This window comes from Lepidochelys kempii, chromosome 2 (genome assembly GCF_965140285.1).
Source record: "Lepidochelys kempii isolate rLepKem1 chromosome 2, rLepKem1.hap1, whole genome shotgun sequence".
In the NCBI taxonomy this organism is placed as follows: Eukaryota; Metazoa; Chordata; order Testudines; family Cheloniidae; genus Lepidochelys; species Lepidochelys kempii.
The window spans coordinates 11,225,033-11,244,759 of record NC_136381.1 but is presented as its reverse complement, the minus strand read 5'-3'; the positions used below and the strand labels follow the sequence as shown (position 1 = coordinate 11,244,759).

Sequence of the window (19,727 nt, the reverse complement as noted above, 5' to 3'; positions counted from 1 at the left end):
TTGGTGAGAAAAGAGATTTTTTTTTCCCTTAATAAAAAAAATCCAACATTTGTATAACTTTTTCAAGTTTTTGAAAAATGTTCTCCAAGCCAAATTCTCCCCTCAAAGGCAAGCAGAATTTGAATGTTCAAAGCTTTGTGAAACCAAACTTTTTGTTGATTTTCTTGGATTCCTACTATATTTGCCAGATATGCACATTGTATACATACAGCTTATTCCTTAGTAGCAAAAGAGGACCACAATCATTTTCACTTTTGGGAGGCTCTTAGAATAGCATCACAAACAAAAACATATGTAACAGTGAGTCTCAGAAGACCAATAGATCACACGTCTTGAAACAGCTTTCTAATTGGTTATCATAGAGGTGGATCACAGAATGTTAAGACTGCTTTCCAAATATCTACCTGTTTCAAAGCTTCTATCATCATCATCATAAGTCTTAGAGTCTATTGGGTGCTTAAAGCATGTCACTAATAGGCGTGTTAATTATGTACCCACAGTACCCATTAACACTAGATAAAAACGCATTTCCCATAAATTAGGCTAAAATGTTCATTTCAGTTCATGGTCACTCAGAACTCTAGTTTAGTGTTTCACACATATTATTGGACGTTTTAATGTGCAATACCAGCATGATTTAGCAGAAATTCCCAGAAGAGGAAGTCATAGAAAGCTTTCAAAGTTGTGGATATTTGTGTATTATAACACACTGAAATTACAGACTTTGACTTTGCTGAATGATAAAAGCTAGAAGAAGAGAGTTGAAAGTAGAGGTCATTACTAACTTCTGCCCATTAATGCCCCTGACAAATAAACCGTAGGAAGGCAGTCAACATCCCATATGTGCACCCAGCTGTTGAGGTCAGATCTGAAATGGAGGTTTGCATGAATTTGAGAAAACGTATTATCCAGGTACACTTAGAACTATATATGGGGGATTATTGCTTGTATACAGAAAGTATATACGAGTGTAATCAGCAAGAGAGATGATTTGTGCCAGATAGATAATGCTTTTTTGTACATTAACCCTGAAGGCATTTTAAAAGGTAGGGTTATTAATTCAGATGCACCACTGTACCCTGATATGGGCCCCAATCCTGCCTCCATTAAACATGAAGACAAAACTCCCAGTGGACCATATCCTGCTTGCATTCATTATTACAAACTTCCACTAGCATCAGTGGGAGTTGGACCAGGACCTAGAATATGGTTCTGTAAAGTCAGTTTGGTTCAGATCATTAGCTGGATGGCAAATGATCCCAAAGGAACAATTTCACTTAGTGATATCATCAGCCTTCACTCCATCTGGCTAATGCAATCTGTTCCCAGTTTAACCCTTCAAAACACCGGAGTGCAATTGTTCTTGCCACACGCAGGCACATACTTATGCCTTTCAGACTAGCCAAAAAGCAAGACCATATCTACTACCGCAAGTTCCCAGTAGGCCAAAAACCATCAAGATACTGTTCCTTGAATTCTTCCTGAGACCAACAAAGGCTTTCCACTATTTACAAATCAAAAGCATTTAGAGACAATCATCATTATTTTTTTATTTATTTAAAACAAGGAATGCCTTGTCACTATTATATAGGAAAAAAATATACATCCGCCTATTTATACCCATCCTCATCCAAGCATTTCAAAAAATATAATTCCTATTCATGCAGGTAGTTGCTGCACAAAAAAATAAAATAAAATAATCGCCTTCATAATAATAATAAATTTTATAAATTAGAGCAAAGTAACAAAAAGAAACTCTATAGTTCCAACAATTTCCCCAATTTCTCTTAAAAAATTCTACTTGCACAACAAATTGTTGGAACAGTAGCAAATGGTGAAAGTAAATTTAGTTAAATCAATGATATTATTTGCTTTTGATTATTAATTCCATTGCTAGTTTTTCTTGTGTTTTTTTTATAATGCATACCAGTTTTACAAAGAGCATGCTTTATTTTTATTTTATTTTATTTTTAATTTTGAACTGGCAAGCTAAAATGATCCATCTTTTCCTGTCTCTTTTTTTTATGTTAATACAATCTAAAATCTAGCATTCAAAAATTTATCATGATACACCTGGTATATTGACTGCTTATGACACATGCTTGAGTTGGCAAAAACAAATCAAATTGGCTCCCCCGTCCCCTATTCTTTTGAAAGCAGTCTAAAAGTTAAAAGCAGGCTGGAACACAATTGCTTCAAGGGGAAAAAAATTAATACCTGATGCATTTTTGTCACATGGCACTAGTTGTGGAATTGCACACACACGCACTCAACACACACGCGCACACGCACACAGCGACCTGCTTGAGAGGAAAATAGTTTATTAGGTCAGGAGTGCCAATGGCACATGAAGGCTCCCAGCTTGTGTGCAACTTTGGATTTGGTACCCATTTCATGTCACCTCGAATCCTCTGAAATCCACCGAGGGGGTAATGTAAGGCATACTTTTCTGGAACAGTAATAATCCATGCTTCATGCTCAAGAGCTGAGTCTCAGAGGAGGACTGGCTTTTTCTATTTCCTTTGGCCTCGCTCCGTCTCACTCAAGAAACAAAAAAGGTAATTGGGGGAAACAAGTAAAGCAAAAGAAGACAAAACACTTTAAATGGACTTTCGCCTTTTCATCAGCCTGTGGTTATCTGTAAAGCTGTGCAACCCAGGTGAGATGGAGCTAACAGGAGATGGGAAAAGGCTGTTTTTCAATGTGCTTGGTGAGATCTCTTCTATCTTGTAAGAGATGGAGTGAAAGTACTGAGGATTCAGCTTGGAGCTGAACGAATTTTGGTGCGACACCATCCGGCTGGTGTACTCATGGGACCTGTAACACATGCAGGAACAAACCGACTGAAGGTCTGTTACTTCGGCTTTGTACCGTGGCCGAACATGCTGGCTGTCCTCTTGGATGTGGATAATCATGCTGTTGCGGTTCCCTGCCAGGGATGCCCGCTCCTCGGCATCCCGTCTCTCGTCCTCACTGTTCATGGTTAAGAACCTGAGAACAACCAGATTTAGAAATGCCCCAATGACTGTCAACCCCACTAGAATGTACATAAAGCTAAAAGCCACATAGAGTGGCTTCTTTTGGAGGGCCCCTTTGGTCTGCAGGGCCACATAGTCGCCAAACCCTATCGTAGTCAATGTTATAAAGCAGTAATAGTAAGCATGGAAAAAGCTCCACTCCTCATACTGGGAAAAAGCTGCTGCTCCAATGCAGAGGGTTCCCATGCAGGAGAAGAAACCCACAGTGACCATGTTTTCCATGGAGACATCAGTGCTCCTCATGCCGCAGCACTTTTTGATCCGTTTCAGGAGGTACTTGACAAAGGTGTTCATGCGCTCACCCAGGCTCTGGAACATGACCAGTGTCAGTGGGATCCCCAGGACAGCATAGAACATACAAAAGGCTTTCCCGGCATCTGTCCCTGGGGCAGCATGTCCATAACCTAGAGAAGGAAAGGAAAAGACAGGAGAGTCAGCAAGGAGGGGTAATTCCTTAAATTTCCTCATCATACCAGCAGAGCAAATCACCAACAAAAATAACTCAAGCACCCTGTCAACCCTCAAGTCTTCCCCAGGCAGAATACTCTCCTCAATGGAGAAGTCAAAGCCACCTCTTTCAAAGTCTTTGGAAGGCACAAGTGGCTCCTACTTTAATAAGGACTTCTCTGCTGCCGCAGCAGAGGAAAAGCTCAGCTTGGGAGTTCCTGAGAACACTGCCATGATGAACTGCCCCTATTGTAACAGGGGGCTCCCAAAGCCAGCTAAAACCCAAGATGTGCATGTGCCTGAGGAAAAGTCGGGATGAGGGAGTGGAGAATCTATTTCGTTGTGTTCCAATTTAAATAAAAGCCTTGTCCTTGTAAGCGAGCAAGAAGGGTGGCAACACTGTTTAATGGCAAACAAAAGTATATACAGAGTTCATTTGCTGGAGAAGTTTCACTTCCTTCCTGAAGGGTTTACTATGGTGTATAGCATAACATTCAACCTCCATAACTGGAAATGGATGTCTTCACTGGGGCACTTAAAAAAACCAAAACACACCTGATACCTGGCATTGGAATGTGGTCCATTGCAAAGGCAGGGGATTTTGATGACCTCAGAGGTACGTATTCTCTGGCAGGAGTGATTCAGCAGTATCCAGAGAACCTTCAGAGGTAGAGAAACATTCCCAAACCTCTCTCCAGTTTGGTGGTGGAATTTTAACAAGCTTCTCCTAGGGACCCTGTGACAGACACTCATTGCTGGAAGATTGTAGGGTTTTGATGAGATGGTTAAGGCTTACACTATTTTTAATTACAGAGGAATGCACAATTGACTCAGCTACTTCTACAATTACTAGAAATGGTTGGAACTATTAACTATATCAGGTGACTCAGGTAGTCCAGGACCGGGTATGTGGTATGTTTCATGTTATATTAGTAGGGATATAAGAACTGGTTTGCATTGAGTGAGAACCTACCCAAACCTTCACCCAAACCAATGTGACCTAACTTTTTCACCCCACATTGTTGCACAAATCTGTACTACCTGCTAGGAGTGGGAGTGTGAAAATACCTAGATCCCTGCGCGGATACAAAATTTGTATCGGCACCCGATCTGCAATCTGCAAACAAAGTGCGTGGATATCCATGGATATAAAGCAGATATCCGCAGATTTGCAGGGCTCTAAAAATACCTCAAGAGAGAAAGCTCTTGCAGGAATTCTTGTCCAGTTTTGCAGTCCTAAGAGGTTTCACAGAATCTAAGTGTCCTATTCCCCACTCCATTATGTTGAGGAATATGACTCTTGTAGAATTAATGGAGATACACAGGTGTAAAGCTGGAGTGGAGAATCAGGTCTATAGATGGTCATGACCTAGTGAGCCATCTAATGCATCTCTTTGCCAGTGCAAGACACACACAGGAGGGTGGGATGAAGGTCTCAACTTTTAGATACTTATCCACACTGAATTTAATCTCAGTGTGGAATTCACTCCCAGGCAGAGAGATTGCACAAGGTCTTACTCACCACCTATTTTCCACTTAAGTCCTCCAAATAGGATTTAAAGTGGAATGTAGATGGTTTCTTGGCCCTCCACATAGGAGTGAATTTCTTTTGACATTTCCCCAGTCAATATTGCAGCCCTACTCTATTTTCAGCCAGCCTCTTGGCCCAAAAATTACCCATTTGCAATGTGCACAGTATGAATTGCAACTAGCAGTCAGTTAGCTACACTGCTGCAGGTAACGGTAGTAAATTGTCCTGCACTTGGCTACCGATACAATGATCTATTAATGCACTTTCAGCAAAACTCAGTACTGAATGCCATGCAAAGTAGAAAGAAACACTGGTCTAGAAAAAGAAACAAAAAACAGAAACTACATCCTCAAAGAGCCAGTAACAACCTTTCTTAACTCAACTGCTACTTGCTGGCAGCTGGATGGTGATATAAAAACAAGTCTGCAAAAAAAAAATAATAGAAACAAGTTATTTTTAAGATTACAAAAAGAACAAATTGATTCACCTGTTGTACCAGACCTTGTTTTCAGCTCTTTACAATGAGCAGCTTCCAAATTTCCTGGGGGAATAAATGCCTCCCATAGATGGATGCTGGATTTGTTCCACCTGACTATCCCTCAATAAAGGCTATAATTGCCTCTCATTACTAAGATCAGCTTTTGAACTACAGGGGTGTTAATTAAAGCAAGGACATCTTCCCATTTTATAGCTTTAGTTACAGCTGATAAAGAGGAGGAAAGCTTCAGAAAATGTGATTTTCCAGATGGTGACAGAGATGGCAGTTGGTAGAAACAGCTTTCACTTTGGGCTCTAAAGAAAATGGTTAGGGATGAAAAAATTTTTCCTTTGAAATTGTCCAATCCCACTCCTTAAGGATCCTGAGATCCTTTGGAAAGATTATAATAAATTAATATTATGCACTTACAGAGCATCTTCCATCCGAGTTTCTCAAAGTACTTTACAGACCCTGTAATTAATTCTGTCTTACAATACTCCTGTGAGATAGATAAGCATTAGTAGCCCCATTTTACAGGTAGGAAAAGTGAAGCACAGATCGATGGTGACGTCACACAAGGTTACACAGCTAGAAAAAGAATGCTTACTATATAACTTTAGCCTTTAGACCATACTCACTGCGTCAATGTAGGTTTATACAATCTGATATATCACAGTGTGAACACGAACACATAGGACAGACAAGGCCTTTTTTATTGAGATGGAATCAGACCTTTAAAACAGGTACATGAGTTCTAGGCAAAGCACATTTCTTTAGTGCAGACAAGGCCTTGGAGCATGCGTAGCTCTGTGGCACTGGCCTTAGAGATTAACAGTGAAATGCTCTGAACTTTATGAAGCAAAGGCAAAACTCTCGTGTGCTTCAGCGGTGCAGAATCAAGCCATAAACACTGTAAATCAGCTAAGTTCTTTACACTTTAATAATGTAGGTCTAAAATTTAAAATGGGACACTGTCCCTTTTAATTTCAAACTCCCTCAGAGGCCCAATGTCAGAAGCGAGAGGGATCAAAGTTTGCCAGAAGAAAGTGGAGGATAAACAGTTTTAGTTTTTCTTACCTGTAAATAGTGTTTCTCCAGTGGATAAGGTCAGGCTCCAACTAGATGGGTTTTACTTACAACAAGCCTCGGTGGACACAAGCAACCACTTCAGTAGCAGAAGCTGACTGCCTAAACAGGGTGTCTAGAGACTCTTGTTAACTTTCCCAGCACAAATGCCACTGCACTTTATTCAAATATGAAGAGAAGTACTTACAAGTTGGGAGATGAGAGACACTGGGCTGAAATGAGCCTGGTTACAGAAATAAAGGCACCTGAATACACATGGTATGGGGTTTTCAGCTTAGCTCATTTTCACCACCCTGAGAAGGGGGTGAAGGTTATGCAGAGGACACTAGGACCATGATATTGAGAAGACATCGATTTAAGAAGCTAAGGGAATGAAGAAAACCAGGGAACTTGGGCATCCACAAGAAAGGAAAAGAGGTCCATAAAGGTGACACACCATGTCTACACCAGGGAGTGGAGCACTGCAGAGAAGACAGCTCCTTCTGCCAGATATGAGTTTCTGCTTATTCTGAATGTGAGCAAGTTTGATGTGTCTGGGAGATGAGCAGTGGATAGAGCAAAGAGGTTTTGCTCTGCTCATCTGAGCAATAGGATCAAACAGTAGAGAAGCCCAACCTATGGAGCCTTAACTTGGAGCAGGGCCATATCTATCTAGGTATCTGGAAGGCTCCCATCACAGCAGTATCTGGAATGGCAGAATGCAAGGGTCTGGTTAACAGCAGGCAGACATCTCTGAGTTGGTAGACTGGGAGAGTGATCCCTAACGTTTAAGGAGACATTACCAGATGCAACAGGGGGTGTACAAATGACTTGTATTTCACCTTGAATGGTGGGAACAAAGTGGCTTCTGTACCCATTCTTTCCCTGTTACGCCCAGATGTTTGCTTAGGCTTCACTGATGGAATTCTTCAGTTAGTCCTGGTTTGAAGAAGGACAGTCAGGCATGAGGAACGTATCATTTCTCAAAGTGTAATCCCTGTTTTGGGCCGATCTATGTCAATTGCAATTTCCTTCCCAGCTATGGCTGAGGTGATATGAAGGGTGTCCAGTTCCTCAAAACAGTCATGCAAAATGGTTGAGAGGCAGAGACTCGGGTCACCACAGCCTCATCCCAAATTGGTTACTGAGTTGCTTTCTTCTTTGCTGGCTCTGGGGGATACTTCTGGTACTCAACTGCACTCGTGCCTAAGGACAATTCTGGAAAATCAGCAAGATCTGAACACTCTTGTTTGTTCCGGTCATAGCAGAGTATAACTTGGGAGGCTTGAGACAACCTGCTTTGTTCCATTAAGTTGGCTGTTCCATTGCTTGCTTGTGCCCTTATAAGTGTAAGGAAAAAGGAAACCCACTTAGTTGGAGGCTGGCACTGTCCAGTCAGGGAGAAATACTTGGTTAGCTTCCTTTCAAGCTTCTAAAAGAGTTGTACAGACACGTACTGGCATCTTAAAGTCCCACTCATCCAACAAGGTGAATTCCATTGAATCACATTGAGTTCCTGTGAGGAGAAAGACACTCTCAGGACAGCTGGGAGTATTAAACCACCAGCACTAAGCAAACAAGGAAATGTAACTGATTATGCATCTTATCACCTGGAATAAGCAAGACAGTGATAATTGGTATAATAAATTAAAAGGGAAACAAATCCTAAACATTCCCAGTGCAGCATGTCTACACTGTGGCCACCTCATTTAGACCATTAGCAGTCCAGGGCAAAGTCTGCGTCTGTACTCTGTGTCCTGTGCTCTCAGTTCTTTGGCCAGGCGTGGCTGCATCCTAGGCCCTCCTATCAGACCAAGCACATGGTCAGTGCTTAACAAATCATCATATTAAAACTGAAATGTACAAACAACAAGCTCTTTGGTATTTGTAATCAGTGTCAAACCCACGGTGAAGCTGCAGAGCTGCTAGGTTCATTCACATTTACAGCAGTTTTCAGACCATCTTGAGTCCCGAAGTAGCACAGTTCTCGGTGTTAGTCAGGGGGCAGAACTGTTTCCTGTGGGGAGTAGGTTTTGTTTCCTCTTTCCTTCTCATATCATTCACTGCGGACACATGGCATCTCTCACCGGGCCATCTCTTCTTTGACAACAGCACATGCAAAAAATGAACTGTGCCAGCCCCGTGACTCAACCTTTTCTTACTCATTCTGGCTGCAGCTCCGCAAGGCAGAAAATGAAAGGGGAACGATGGCATCTGCAACTCAGACAGGGAGGTATAATTCAGATAAAAAAGCCAAGCTGGTGTCACAGGTTCACTTCAGAGGCGTATCTACGCCAGAGAAAGTGCCACAGAGAATTACTGGCACTTTTCTGACTTCAGCGCCTCCGCTTCAAATGGGAGGGAGAGGAAGCCGCATCCTTTGCATTATAAAGATGAAAACGGGCCTACGTCAGGGTTTGGCAATGGGGCTCTGGAGTTGGCTCCGCTACTAGGCTTGCGGTGACCAAAAGCCATTCCCATCTGCTCAGTGGCAGGTGTGAAGGGAGCTGGTGGGCTTTGCTCGCTTCCCCATAAATAGCAGAAAGGAAAGCCCTATCGCAACTGGCAGTCACAGCAGACAGGCCGAATACTGAATGGGCCATGGCAGTTGAAGTCTCTTCTTTTCTTCAGAGATGACCCCCTTAGATGTGTGCACAGCTACCGTCCGTGGAACTCATTTGTTCTGGATAGACTTCAGTCCTTGGGGCTGCCAATGATTTAAAAAATGATAAGTAACAGGCCCCGCCCAAAACCAGCACTGCAAACTGTTACGGCCCAAAAGGGCTTCCCAGCAGCAGTGGAGAGAGGTGAATTGCAGACCCACAACTTCACTTTCCCACAAGCTGATCCTAATTATTAAACAAGGTTAATCCCGTGATAACAAATCAAAGGGGTTCACCCAGTGGTGAGCTGGAGCCGGTTCCCACCGGTTCGCTAGAACCGGTTGTTAAATTTAGAAGACCTTTTAGAACCAGTTGTTCCACGAGGGACAACCGGTTCTAAAAGGGCTTCTAAATTTAACCGGCCAAAAGTGGCACCTTAGGCACCCACTCCACAGGTGCTCCAGGGCTGGAGCACCCAAGGGGAAAATTTGATGGGTGCAGACCCCCACCGGCAGCTCCCCACCCCACCCCCGGCCCCAGCTCACCTCCGCTCCGCCTCCGCCTCCTGCCCTGAACACGCCGCCCCGCTCTGCTTTTCCGCCCCCGGCCCCGGCTTCCCATGAATGAGCTGTTCGCATGGGAAGCTGGGGCAGGCTGAGAAGCAGACGGCGGCTTCCCGCTCAGGCCCAGGGAGGCGGAGGTGAGCTCGGGCGGGGGGGGGGGGGGTGCAAGGAGGGCCGCCCGCGCCACAGCAGGTAACCCGGCGGGAGTGGGGGGCTCACAGGGGAACCGCTCCCCACCCCAGCTCACCTCCGCCACCCTCGGCCTGAGTGGGAAGCCGCCGCCTGCTTCTCTGCCCTCCCCGGCTTCCCACCGAACAGCTGATTTGCGGGGGGGGAGGGGGGGAAGCAGAGCGGGGCGGCGTGTTCAGGGGAGGAGGCGGAGGCGGAGCGGAGGTGAGCTAGGGCCAGGCACTGGGCGGGGAGCTGCCAGTGGGGGCTCTGCACCCACCAAATATTCCCCGTAGGTGCTCCAGCCCTGAAGCACCCACGGAGTCAGCGCCTAAGGCGTCACTTTTGATGTGATCAGTGGGGGGAGCGGCCGCTCCCCCTGCTCCCTCCCAGCTATGCTGCCCTGCCCCTAGGAGCCAGAGGGACCTGCCGGATGCGTCCTGGGAGCTGCCCCAGGTAAGCACCACCGGACTCCCCACCTTGCCCCCCGGCAGATCCCTCTGGCTCCTAGGGGCAGGTGGCCCACTACGGTAGCCCACGAGACCCTGCTGCCCGGCTCTGGGGACAGTCAGGGGACAGGGGAGAGGGGTGGATGGGGCAGGGATCATGTGGGGGGGGCATCAAGGAACGCGGGGGGTTGGATGGGGCAGGAGTCCCAGGGGGTAGGGGTGGGCAATGACCCCCCTGGTGGGGTGAGGAGGGAACCAGTTGTTAAGATTTTGGCAGCTCATCACTGGGTTCACCATTCTTTTTCCCAGGCAGCCTTTCAGTGGAGAAATCCACTTATTCGGCAGTGTTATCATCCACTGCCGTAACGCCTCAGGTTGTGCTTTCGTTAGTGCGCTTTTTAAAAGAATGGGGCACGATCGTTATTGGGTGGGAGACATCCAAGGAAAGTCTGTTCGCTGGAGGAAGCAGAGTTGTGTGAGGACAAGTTTCCCTAGATGCCAACATAAGCCAGTGACCCAACATGGTGCCGGGTGGCGCTGTGCTCCTGGAGCGTTCACCTTTCCCATCTTCTGACCACCTGTGGTTATTAAACATCCCGGGCAAAATTTTCTGCAAGACTGGAGTGCTAATCCCAATTCCTGGCTGCCTTCCTGTTTGATTATAGTCTGCTGAATTAAATTTCCCCTCCGAGTTTCTGATGGTGTTATTAGTCTTCCTGTCTGTTGCATAGCATAGCTGCTGTGTTCCACCCCAGATGTGGCTATGTATCAGTGATGACTGGAGTGATATCCAAGCCAACTAAATTATTAAGCGACCCAGAGAAAGAAAAGTAAACAAATCAGATTCCTGTCAGAAAAGCAGCAGCTCTCCATCCAATCTGTGCTCTGAGCCTGGTTCGCCTGGATGAAAGATGCCTTGTTAATATAGCCATCCTCCCTGGCATTCAAGCACACAGTCTGGAAGTTATTTTTGACTCCTCCCTCTCCCTTGTCCCATATATCCAAGCCATCTTTTTGTTCTGTATTTGTACAGCACCTAGCACAATGGAGCCCTGGACTATGACTAAGGCTCCTAGGCACCGCAGGAATACAAATAAATACAAAATAACAATATCCAAATCCTGCTGCTTTTTCTTCCTGAACATCTCCAGGATCCACCCTTTTCATTCCCTTCCTACAGCCAGGTTCAAGCCCTCAGTATATCTTGCCTCAACTACTGCTACGTCCTCCCCTCTGATCTCCCAAACGCATGCATTGTCCATGTATAAAATGCAGCGGCTAAAGTCATATCATACCACAACACGATGGCTCTCTCTCTGTACAGGGTGACATGGTGACACGTAGCGATGTCACACACTGCTGTGAAGATGTCATTGTCACAGATAGGAACCCTGCAGATTTTGGGGAAAGTCCACTGCAACCTTCATCTCAGGGGGGTGAGTGTCAAAATCTTAGAGGTATCCCCAATGAAGATACCATGTATGAGGGTGGCTCAGTTTATAACCACTCCTTATCTTTCCTCTGCTACTATACACCCCACCTTCCCCAATAACCATCCTTCCTCCCAGGATGCTTCCTACAATCCACTCTGATTCATAATATAAGTCCAGATACACTGTTTGGAAATTACACCGAACAGTTCATGTTACATCAGGGTCCACAGGGCTCGGCAGGTGACTTGTGTGGCTTTGTTCTCACTGGGAATCTTTCTTGTTGAACTTGAATCAAGTTTTTTAAGTTGCTCACATAAAACAAGTTTAAATGAGCCTCAGCAGAGACTTGGCTGGGTCTGTGGATCCCTCCAAGATATAGGCAGGGACATAACAGGCAGGAGGAATGGGCTACTTCTCCTCTGATCGGCTAAGTTATATGTCAGGTGCCAGCCTGAGCCATTATTCGTGAAGGTGGGAGGCCAAGCCAGATTTCTGTACATCGTGAGTCATGAGACAGATAACTGCCTCAGCCTGCAAAATTACCCAGGAGCAGGAATGTCTGAAAGCAAATCGGAGAGACTGAATCAAACGCCTGCCAGCAAACAGAACAAATGACAGCAAAGCAGCAGGGATGAAACATTCCCTCAAAAGATAGATCATGGATGCTGTGTCAGCACATCCCTGTCCTCTTCAAGTCACGGGCTGGTTTCTTCAAAATCTTGTTTCCCCAAGCACTTTTAGATCATGTTATGGCCTAAATTAATTGTTCAGAGTCTTCTCTACCTAGATCTTCCCTGGCTTATGAAACTTGTGCCTTCTGTTTTAGCAAGGCCTGTTTACTTATTGTAATTGTTTCCTTTCACATATCTCTGTGTAGCAACAAGATGCCCTACGCACCAACATTTCCAATCCATGTAACGTACGTGTGCCACGCACGATAAATGGTGGCATGAACATCACTGCCACAACTGTTACCCACACATATTAATAGACTTCTTGTTAGGTGAGAGAAACCAGCAGCAAAGAACACGCACTTAAACAGACACTTGAGAAAATAAACAATGCTTCTGTTGTTCAGTAAAGCTAGCCAAACACAGGCTCTTCTGGACAGCTGTGGGGAATAACAGCGGCAGGCCATCAACCAAGAAAGCCTGTTGCACAGTGCTGAGCAGAACTCCATGAATCAACAGCCCCTCCTCGTCTCAACTGTTGTGCCTGCCTTTGGTGGGAAGATAGATTTCTTAGACAATCTTTGGGTATTGCCCCACCAAGGGCCACATTCAGGGCCAGATTTAGGGGCAGGCAACCCAGGTGACCACCTGTGGTGCCAGGCTTGGGGGCCACCAAGCTCAAAGTGCTGTTTTTGTTGTTAGCATGGATAAATACAGATTTACAGATCCTAGCATGCAAATGTATTGAGTTATATGACAGGAGTAAATCATGCATGTAAATTGTGCATCAAAGTCATGAAATGGACTACAAATGCAACAGAAATAAGGTATTCAAACGTTTAACAAATGGAGAGGGGGCGCCAAAGACGCTCCTTGCCTGGGGCACCATCATTTGGTCTTGGGCCAGGCTGGCCACACTGATGATTTACCAGTGGCTTGAGGGCAACACTTAATGTGTGTAAATTGAAGCTAAGTGAAGCCAAACTCTTTTTTAACACAGGGCTACAGGTCCACTGCTATCAAGATGGAGTATTGTATGCAAAATTCAGAGGTCCTGGTATATTTCCTGAGATGGGACTGCCTTTGAGTAGACTCCCCAGTACTTTTCTAGGTGGTCAATGCAAGCAGCACACTCAGCCCCCACCTACAGGCCACCCCTACTTCACCCAGGGGCCTTTGAGAATAGTGTTTTAGAGGTAGCATTTACCCTACTCTCTGCCATGCATTCAGGGTGTGCATAGATAGATGCAGGTCAGACAATGTGGCCTTGTAGGTAAATAACCAAAATATTTTGAGGAAAGATGGAGCCAGTGAGATGAATTAGTTAAAAACAAAACATTAGAAATGGACAGAAAATAGTGAGCAACTTCCAAAAAAGGTTTAAAAATAAAAATATCTTGCTTTTCAATTAAAAAAAAAACCTGAAAAATGCAATTTTTGAAAACCAACACATGTATATGGGGGTGGGGGAATTTCATCATATATACCTGGAACATTGTGAAAATTTTTGTTTTCAAAAAAGGCTGTTTAAATTTTTTTTCCAATGATAATGTTTGACTGGTACAGCAAATTATTGATACCTATTTTGTAATAGTAAGTAGGCTGGCCCCTGTAGGCTGTAACCCATAATCTCTATTGCCTCAATTCTGCTGTATCTCATTATCTTGTATATTTTCTTTTCTACTGACAAGGTAAGAAATAACTGGGACTGCCAACAGTTCTCTTTACCCTTTAATAAAAAACCTAATAAGTAAAATGTCCAATGTATCTGTTCTTTCACACACTGTTCTTAGAGTCCTAGAAATCACGGACATGTTAGGTAACGTAGTCCAGCTCCCAGACAAAGCAGAAGGACTCCCTTATGTACCTCCACTAGTGTTTTGTCCAATGTCTTGTCTAATCTGAAATGTTTCAAGTGACAAGGTTAGTTCAGAGGAAGCCTATGGAAACTAAGGGCACAGAGCCTGCCTCTCTCTCTTTCTTCCCCTGCTATTTCACCTCCATTCCTCCCGTTGTGTGTGCTGTCTCATCTAACTCCTCTCACATATGAGAGCAGACATAACTGGAAGCAGCTTCTTTGTTTTACCTCACAGGAGACGTGGCAGCTGCATCTCCCCAATGGCATGATGCTGCGTATAGAACTCAGACTGTCGAGAGTTCAGTGCCGCAGCCAGGACTGGCTGGGATGTTTCATGACTAACCATACTCTTTTGGAGGCTGAATGCCTACTCCAAAGCCAATTCTGTTTCGTCCCTCATTTTCCCTCTCTATGGCTAACATCCAATATGTGCTGGAACCCCACAGGGCTGGCTCCAAGGGGTGCTGGTGCAACATCCTAAGCAAAGTTTAGGAAATATTAATGCCGCTTTCCCAGGGATGGATGGATGGATGGATGGATGGATGGAACTACACCTGCAGGAGTAAGTGCTCTGATAGCTCTGCTCCACAGAGGTGCCAGGGTGGGACACGCATCTCAGCTGACAGAAGCAGTGTATTCTGTCAAGTCACAATAATAATGAACACATCACTTCAAAGCATGGAATGAACATTAACTAATCCTCATAACCTCCTTTTTTATTTGTTGCTGCTGCACCCTGGGCCTGATTCTCCTCTGCCTTGTGTCGTCACTTCTGCAGAGCAACTCTTTGGTGGCTTCAGACCATTCCCAGAGGACAAGTGTCCGTATGACAGAACGGCCATCACAACTAATATCTTGCTGACCTTCTCTGCAGACATGCCCTGAATGTAAAGGGTGTTGCAACTGAGCTGTGGCCTCCACACTAGCCTCCCCAGCGCAGAACTGAGCACAAGCATGAGGCACCATGAGGGCCTGTGCTGACCCTGCTCTTGGGAGAGAGGATACCAGTCTTCCCCAGACTGTCCACCAGGAAACTTTCCCCTGACTTCAATTCACTTCAGAAAAAGAAATAAACAATAGCAACAGCCCCTCCATCCACTCTAGGGATCCCACCACCCTGGCACCACAGTACCGACCACTGTGTGGTCTGCAGCTTCCAAGCACTAAGGGGCTGGGAAGAGGGAGGGAGTCCTTTATCCAACCGTGAAAGGGCACTGGCATTTCAGGGATGGGGCAGAGATTTGGGCCAATTTGATGCTTCTAACCAGACCACCCTTCCTGACTCTTTCCTAAACCGACCATGATTTTGCTTTGGATTTCCTGCTGGTCGGTTGTTGACAGTTTGCCTGGACTACAGCTGAGCCTGGGCAACTTACTAAAGAAACAAACAATGCAGCAAATCAGCAGCCAGATGCCTTCCCAGGATAAGCTCATTTTGGACTCAGTATACACCAGGGGGAACTTGGAAGAGCCGCCCAGCTGGCATGCTGGATTCTTATAAAGAATAACAATCCTCCAGTCACCGGGATGGGGAGTCACTGGATTCAATGGCAAAGGGAAGAAAGCAGCTGCCTCTGAGTCTCTGGGTTCAGAAGACTTGCGTGCATCACAGTATGGACTATTTAATCATTTACAATGGTAGGGCCAGATTCTCCACTGCCTTGAACCTTGTGCCATCATTTACCAATGTGGGTGCAAAATACCAGGATTCAGATTTGGCAACATTTGACATGAGACAGGTTATCTCAAGTGCTTATATACAAATGCACAAAGCCTTGGAAACAAGCAGGGAGAACTGGAGGTCCTGGTGATGTCAAGGAACTATGACGTGATCGGAATAACAGAGACTTGGTGGGATAACTCACATGACTGGAGTACTGTCATGGATGGTTATAAACTGTTCAGGAAGGACAGGCAGGGCAGAAAAGGTGGGGGAGTAGCACTGTATGTAAGGGAGCAGTATGACTCCTCAGAGCTCCGGTACGAAACTGCAGAAAAACCTGAGTGTCTCTGGATTAAGTTTAGAAGTGTGTGCAACAAGAGTGATGTAGTGGTGGGAGTCTGCTATAGACCACCGGACCAGGGGGATGAGGTGGATGAGGCTTTCTTCCGGCAGCTCACGGAAGCTACTAGATCACATGCCCTGATTCTCATGGGTGACTTTAATTTTCCTGATATCTGCTGGGAGAGCAATACAGCGGTGCATAGACAATCCAGGAAGTTTTTGGAAAGCGTAGGGGACAATTTCCTGGCGCAAGTGCTAGAGGAGCCAACTAGGGGGGGCGCTTTTCTTGACCTGCTGCTCACAAATCGGGTAGAATTAGTGGGGGAAGCAAAAGTGGATGGGAATCTGGGAGGCAGTGACCATGAGTTGGTTGAGTTCAGGATCCTGACACAGGGAAGAAAGGTAAGCAGCAGGATACGGACCCTGGACTTCAGGAAAGCGGACTTCGACTCCCTCAGGGAACGGATGGCCAGGATCCCCTGGGGGACTAACTTGAAGGGGAAAGGAGTCCAGGAGAGCTGGCTGTATTTCAAGGAATCTCTGTTGAGGTTACAGGGACAAACCATCCCGATGAGTCGAAAGAATAGTAAATATGGCAGGCGACCAGCTTGGCTTAATGGTGAAATCCTAGCGGATCTTAAACATAAAAAAGAAGCTTACAAGAAGTGGAAGGTAGGACATATGACCAGGGAAGAGTATAAAAATATTGCTCGGGCATGTAGGAATGTTATCAGGAGGGCCAAATCGCACCTGGAGCTGCAGCTAGCCAGAGATGTCAAGAGTAACAAGAAGGGTTTCTTCAGGTATGTTGGCAACAAGAAGAAAGCCAAGGAATGTGTGGGCCCCTTACTGAATGAGGGAGGCAACCTAGTGACAGAGGATGTGGAAAAAGCTAATGTACTCAATGCTTTTTTTGCCTCTGTTTTCACTAACAAGGTCAGCTCCCAGACTGCTGCGCTGGGCATCACAAAATGCAGAAGAGATGGCCAGCCCTCTGTGGAGATAGAGGTGGTTAGGGACCATTTAGAAAAGCTGGAGGTGCACAAGTCCATGGGGCCGGACGAGTTGCATCCGAGAGTGCTGAAGGAATTGGCGGCTGTGATTGCAGAGCCACTGGCCATTATCTTTGAAAACTCGTGGCGAACCGGGGAAGTCCCGGATGACTGGAAAAAGGCTAATGTAGTGCCAATCTTTAAAAAAGGGAAGAAGGAAGATCCTGGGAACTACAGGCCAGTCAGCCTCACCTCAGTCCCTGGAAAAATCATGGAGCAGGTCCTCAAAGAATCAATCCTGAAGCACTTGCATGAGAGGAAAGTGATCAGGAACAGCCAGCATGGATTCACCAAGGGAAGGTCATGCCTGACTAATCTAATCGCCTTTTATGATGAGATTACTGGTTCTGTGGATGAAGGGAAAGCAGTGGATGTATTGTTTCTTGACTTTAGCAAAGCTTTTGACACGGTCTCCCATAGTATTCTTGTCACCAAGTTAAGGAAGTATGGGCTGGATGAATGCACTATAAGGTGGGTAGAAAGCTGGCTAGATTGTCGGGCTCAACGGGTAGTGATCAATGGCTCCATGTCTAGTTGGCAGCCGGTATCAAGTGGAGTGCCCCAAGGGTCGGTCCTGGGGCCGGTTTCATTCAATATCTTCATAAATGATCTGGAGGATGGTGTGGATTGCACTCTCAGCAAATTTGCAGATGATACTAAACTGGGAGGAGTGGTAAATACGCTGGAGGGGAGGGATAGGATACAGAAGGACCTAGACCAATTGGAAGATTGGGCCAAAAGGAATCTGATGAGGTTCAATAAGGATAAGTGCAGGGTCCTGCACTTAGGACGGAAGAACCCAATGCACAGCTACAGACTAGGGACCGAATGGCTAGGCAGCAGTTCTGCGGAAAAGGACCTAGGGGTGACAGTGGACGAGAAGCTGGATATGAGTCAGCAGTGTGCCCTTGTTGCCAAGAAGGCCAATGGCATTTTGGGATGTATAAGTAGGGGCATAGCCAGCAGATCGAGGGACGTGATCGTTCCCCTCTATTCGACATTGGTGAGGCCTCATCTGGAGTACTGTGTCCAGTTTTGGGCCCCACACTTCAAGAAGGATGTGGATAAATTGGAGAGAGTCCAGCGAAGGGCAACAAAAATGATTAGGGGACTGGAACACATGACTTATGAGGAGAGGCTGAGGGAGCTGGGATTGTTTAGCCTGCAGAAGAGAAGAATGAGGGGGGATTTGATAGCTGCTTTCAACTACCTGAAAGGGGGTTCCAAAGAGGATGGCTCTAGACTGTTCTCAATGGTAGCAGATGACAGAACGAGGAGTAATGGTCTCAAGTTGCAGTGGGGGAGGTTTAGATTGGATATTAGGAAAAACTTTTTCACTAAGAGGGTGGTGAAACACTGGAATGAGTTACCTAGGGAGGTGGTAGAATCTCCTTCCTTAGAGGTTTTTAAGGTCAGGCTTGACAAAGCCCTGGCTGGGATGATTTAACTGGGAATTGGTCCTGCTTTGAGCAGGGGGTTGGACTAGATGACCTTCTGGGGTCCCTTCCAACCCTGATATTCTATGATTCTATCCCCTTTGCACTGATGTAAAAGACTGTCCAAAATGCAGTGGATAATCAGGCCTGTAGCAGTTTTTCCCCACTCAGCTCACATTCCCTCCATCTGACTCTAATTGTTGTTAATTAGCTCAAAGCACTTTTAGGAAGCCGAATTCATACTTAGCCCCTATATCCCTTCTCTCCACTTGCTCCAACTCTTCCCTCTCTGAAGATGTCACAGGTTCGACCCATGGGTCACATCACAGACACTCCCAAGACAAATCATGCCTAGAACAAGATCTCAAACTGAAGTGAATCATAGAGACAAGTAAGAAAAGATCTATTACATCATGTTGTCCATTCCCAGGGGCAAGTGCAGGCTGTTCCGTACAGTATATTCTCCAGGGCTTTTCCAGTCTTGTTTAAATGTTTGAAATAACAGGGCTTCTGCCATTTACCTTAGGAGATTAGTCCACTGTCCAGTGGATCCTACAATTAGGAAGTCTTTCTGCTATGTAGCCTATGTTTTCTTCTGTTCTTTTCCCCGTAATTATTACGTCTATACCCCCATACCCCAGACACAATTTCTCTCCTTCCTTGCTGTTTAACTCCCTTGAAATACTTGTAGATAGTTATTGTCTCTCACCATAGTTAATAAGCTTTATATATTGAGGAATTCACGGCACAATCCTGTACTGAAATCAACAGGCGTTTTACAGCTTTAGATTACCTATGCATATTTAGTTTTTAAATCTTTCCCCACATGCAAATCCTTTCCTTGGTCATTCTTATTACTCTTTTCTTAATTCCCTATAATCCTTCAGAATCTTTCCGAGCAATGTACACAGTCTGTCACATGATGACTTT

At 45.4% G+C, this 19,727-nt stretch overlaps 1 protein-coding gene across 1 annotated transcript in view; it reads right to left on the bottom strand.

Annotated features, from left to right (window-relative positions):
• Window positions 1–1,930: 1,930 nt before the first annotated feature.
• The window catches only part of KCNK9 (potassium two pore domain channel subfamily K member 9), a 130,859-nt gene continuing 113,062 nt past the window's right edge, over window positions 1,931–19,727 (bottom strand). Inside the window, exon 2 of the mRNA XM_073330056.2 lies at window positions 1,931–3,442. Within this exon, the coding sequence (XP_073186157.1) occupies window positions 2,601–3,442 (842 nt within the window). The 3' untranslated portion in view covers window positions 1,931–2,600. The remainder of the gene's footprint in view (window positions 3,443–19,727) is intronic.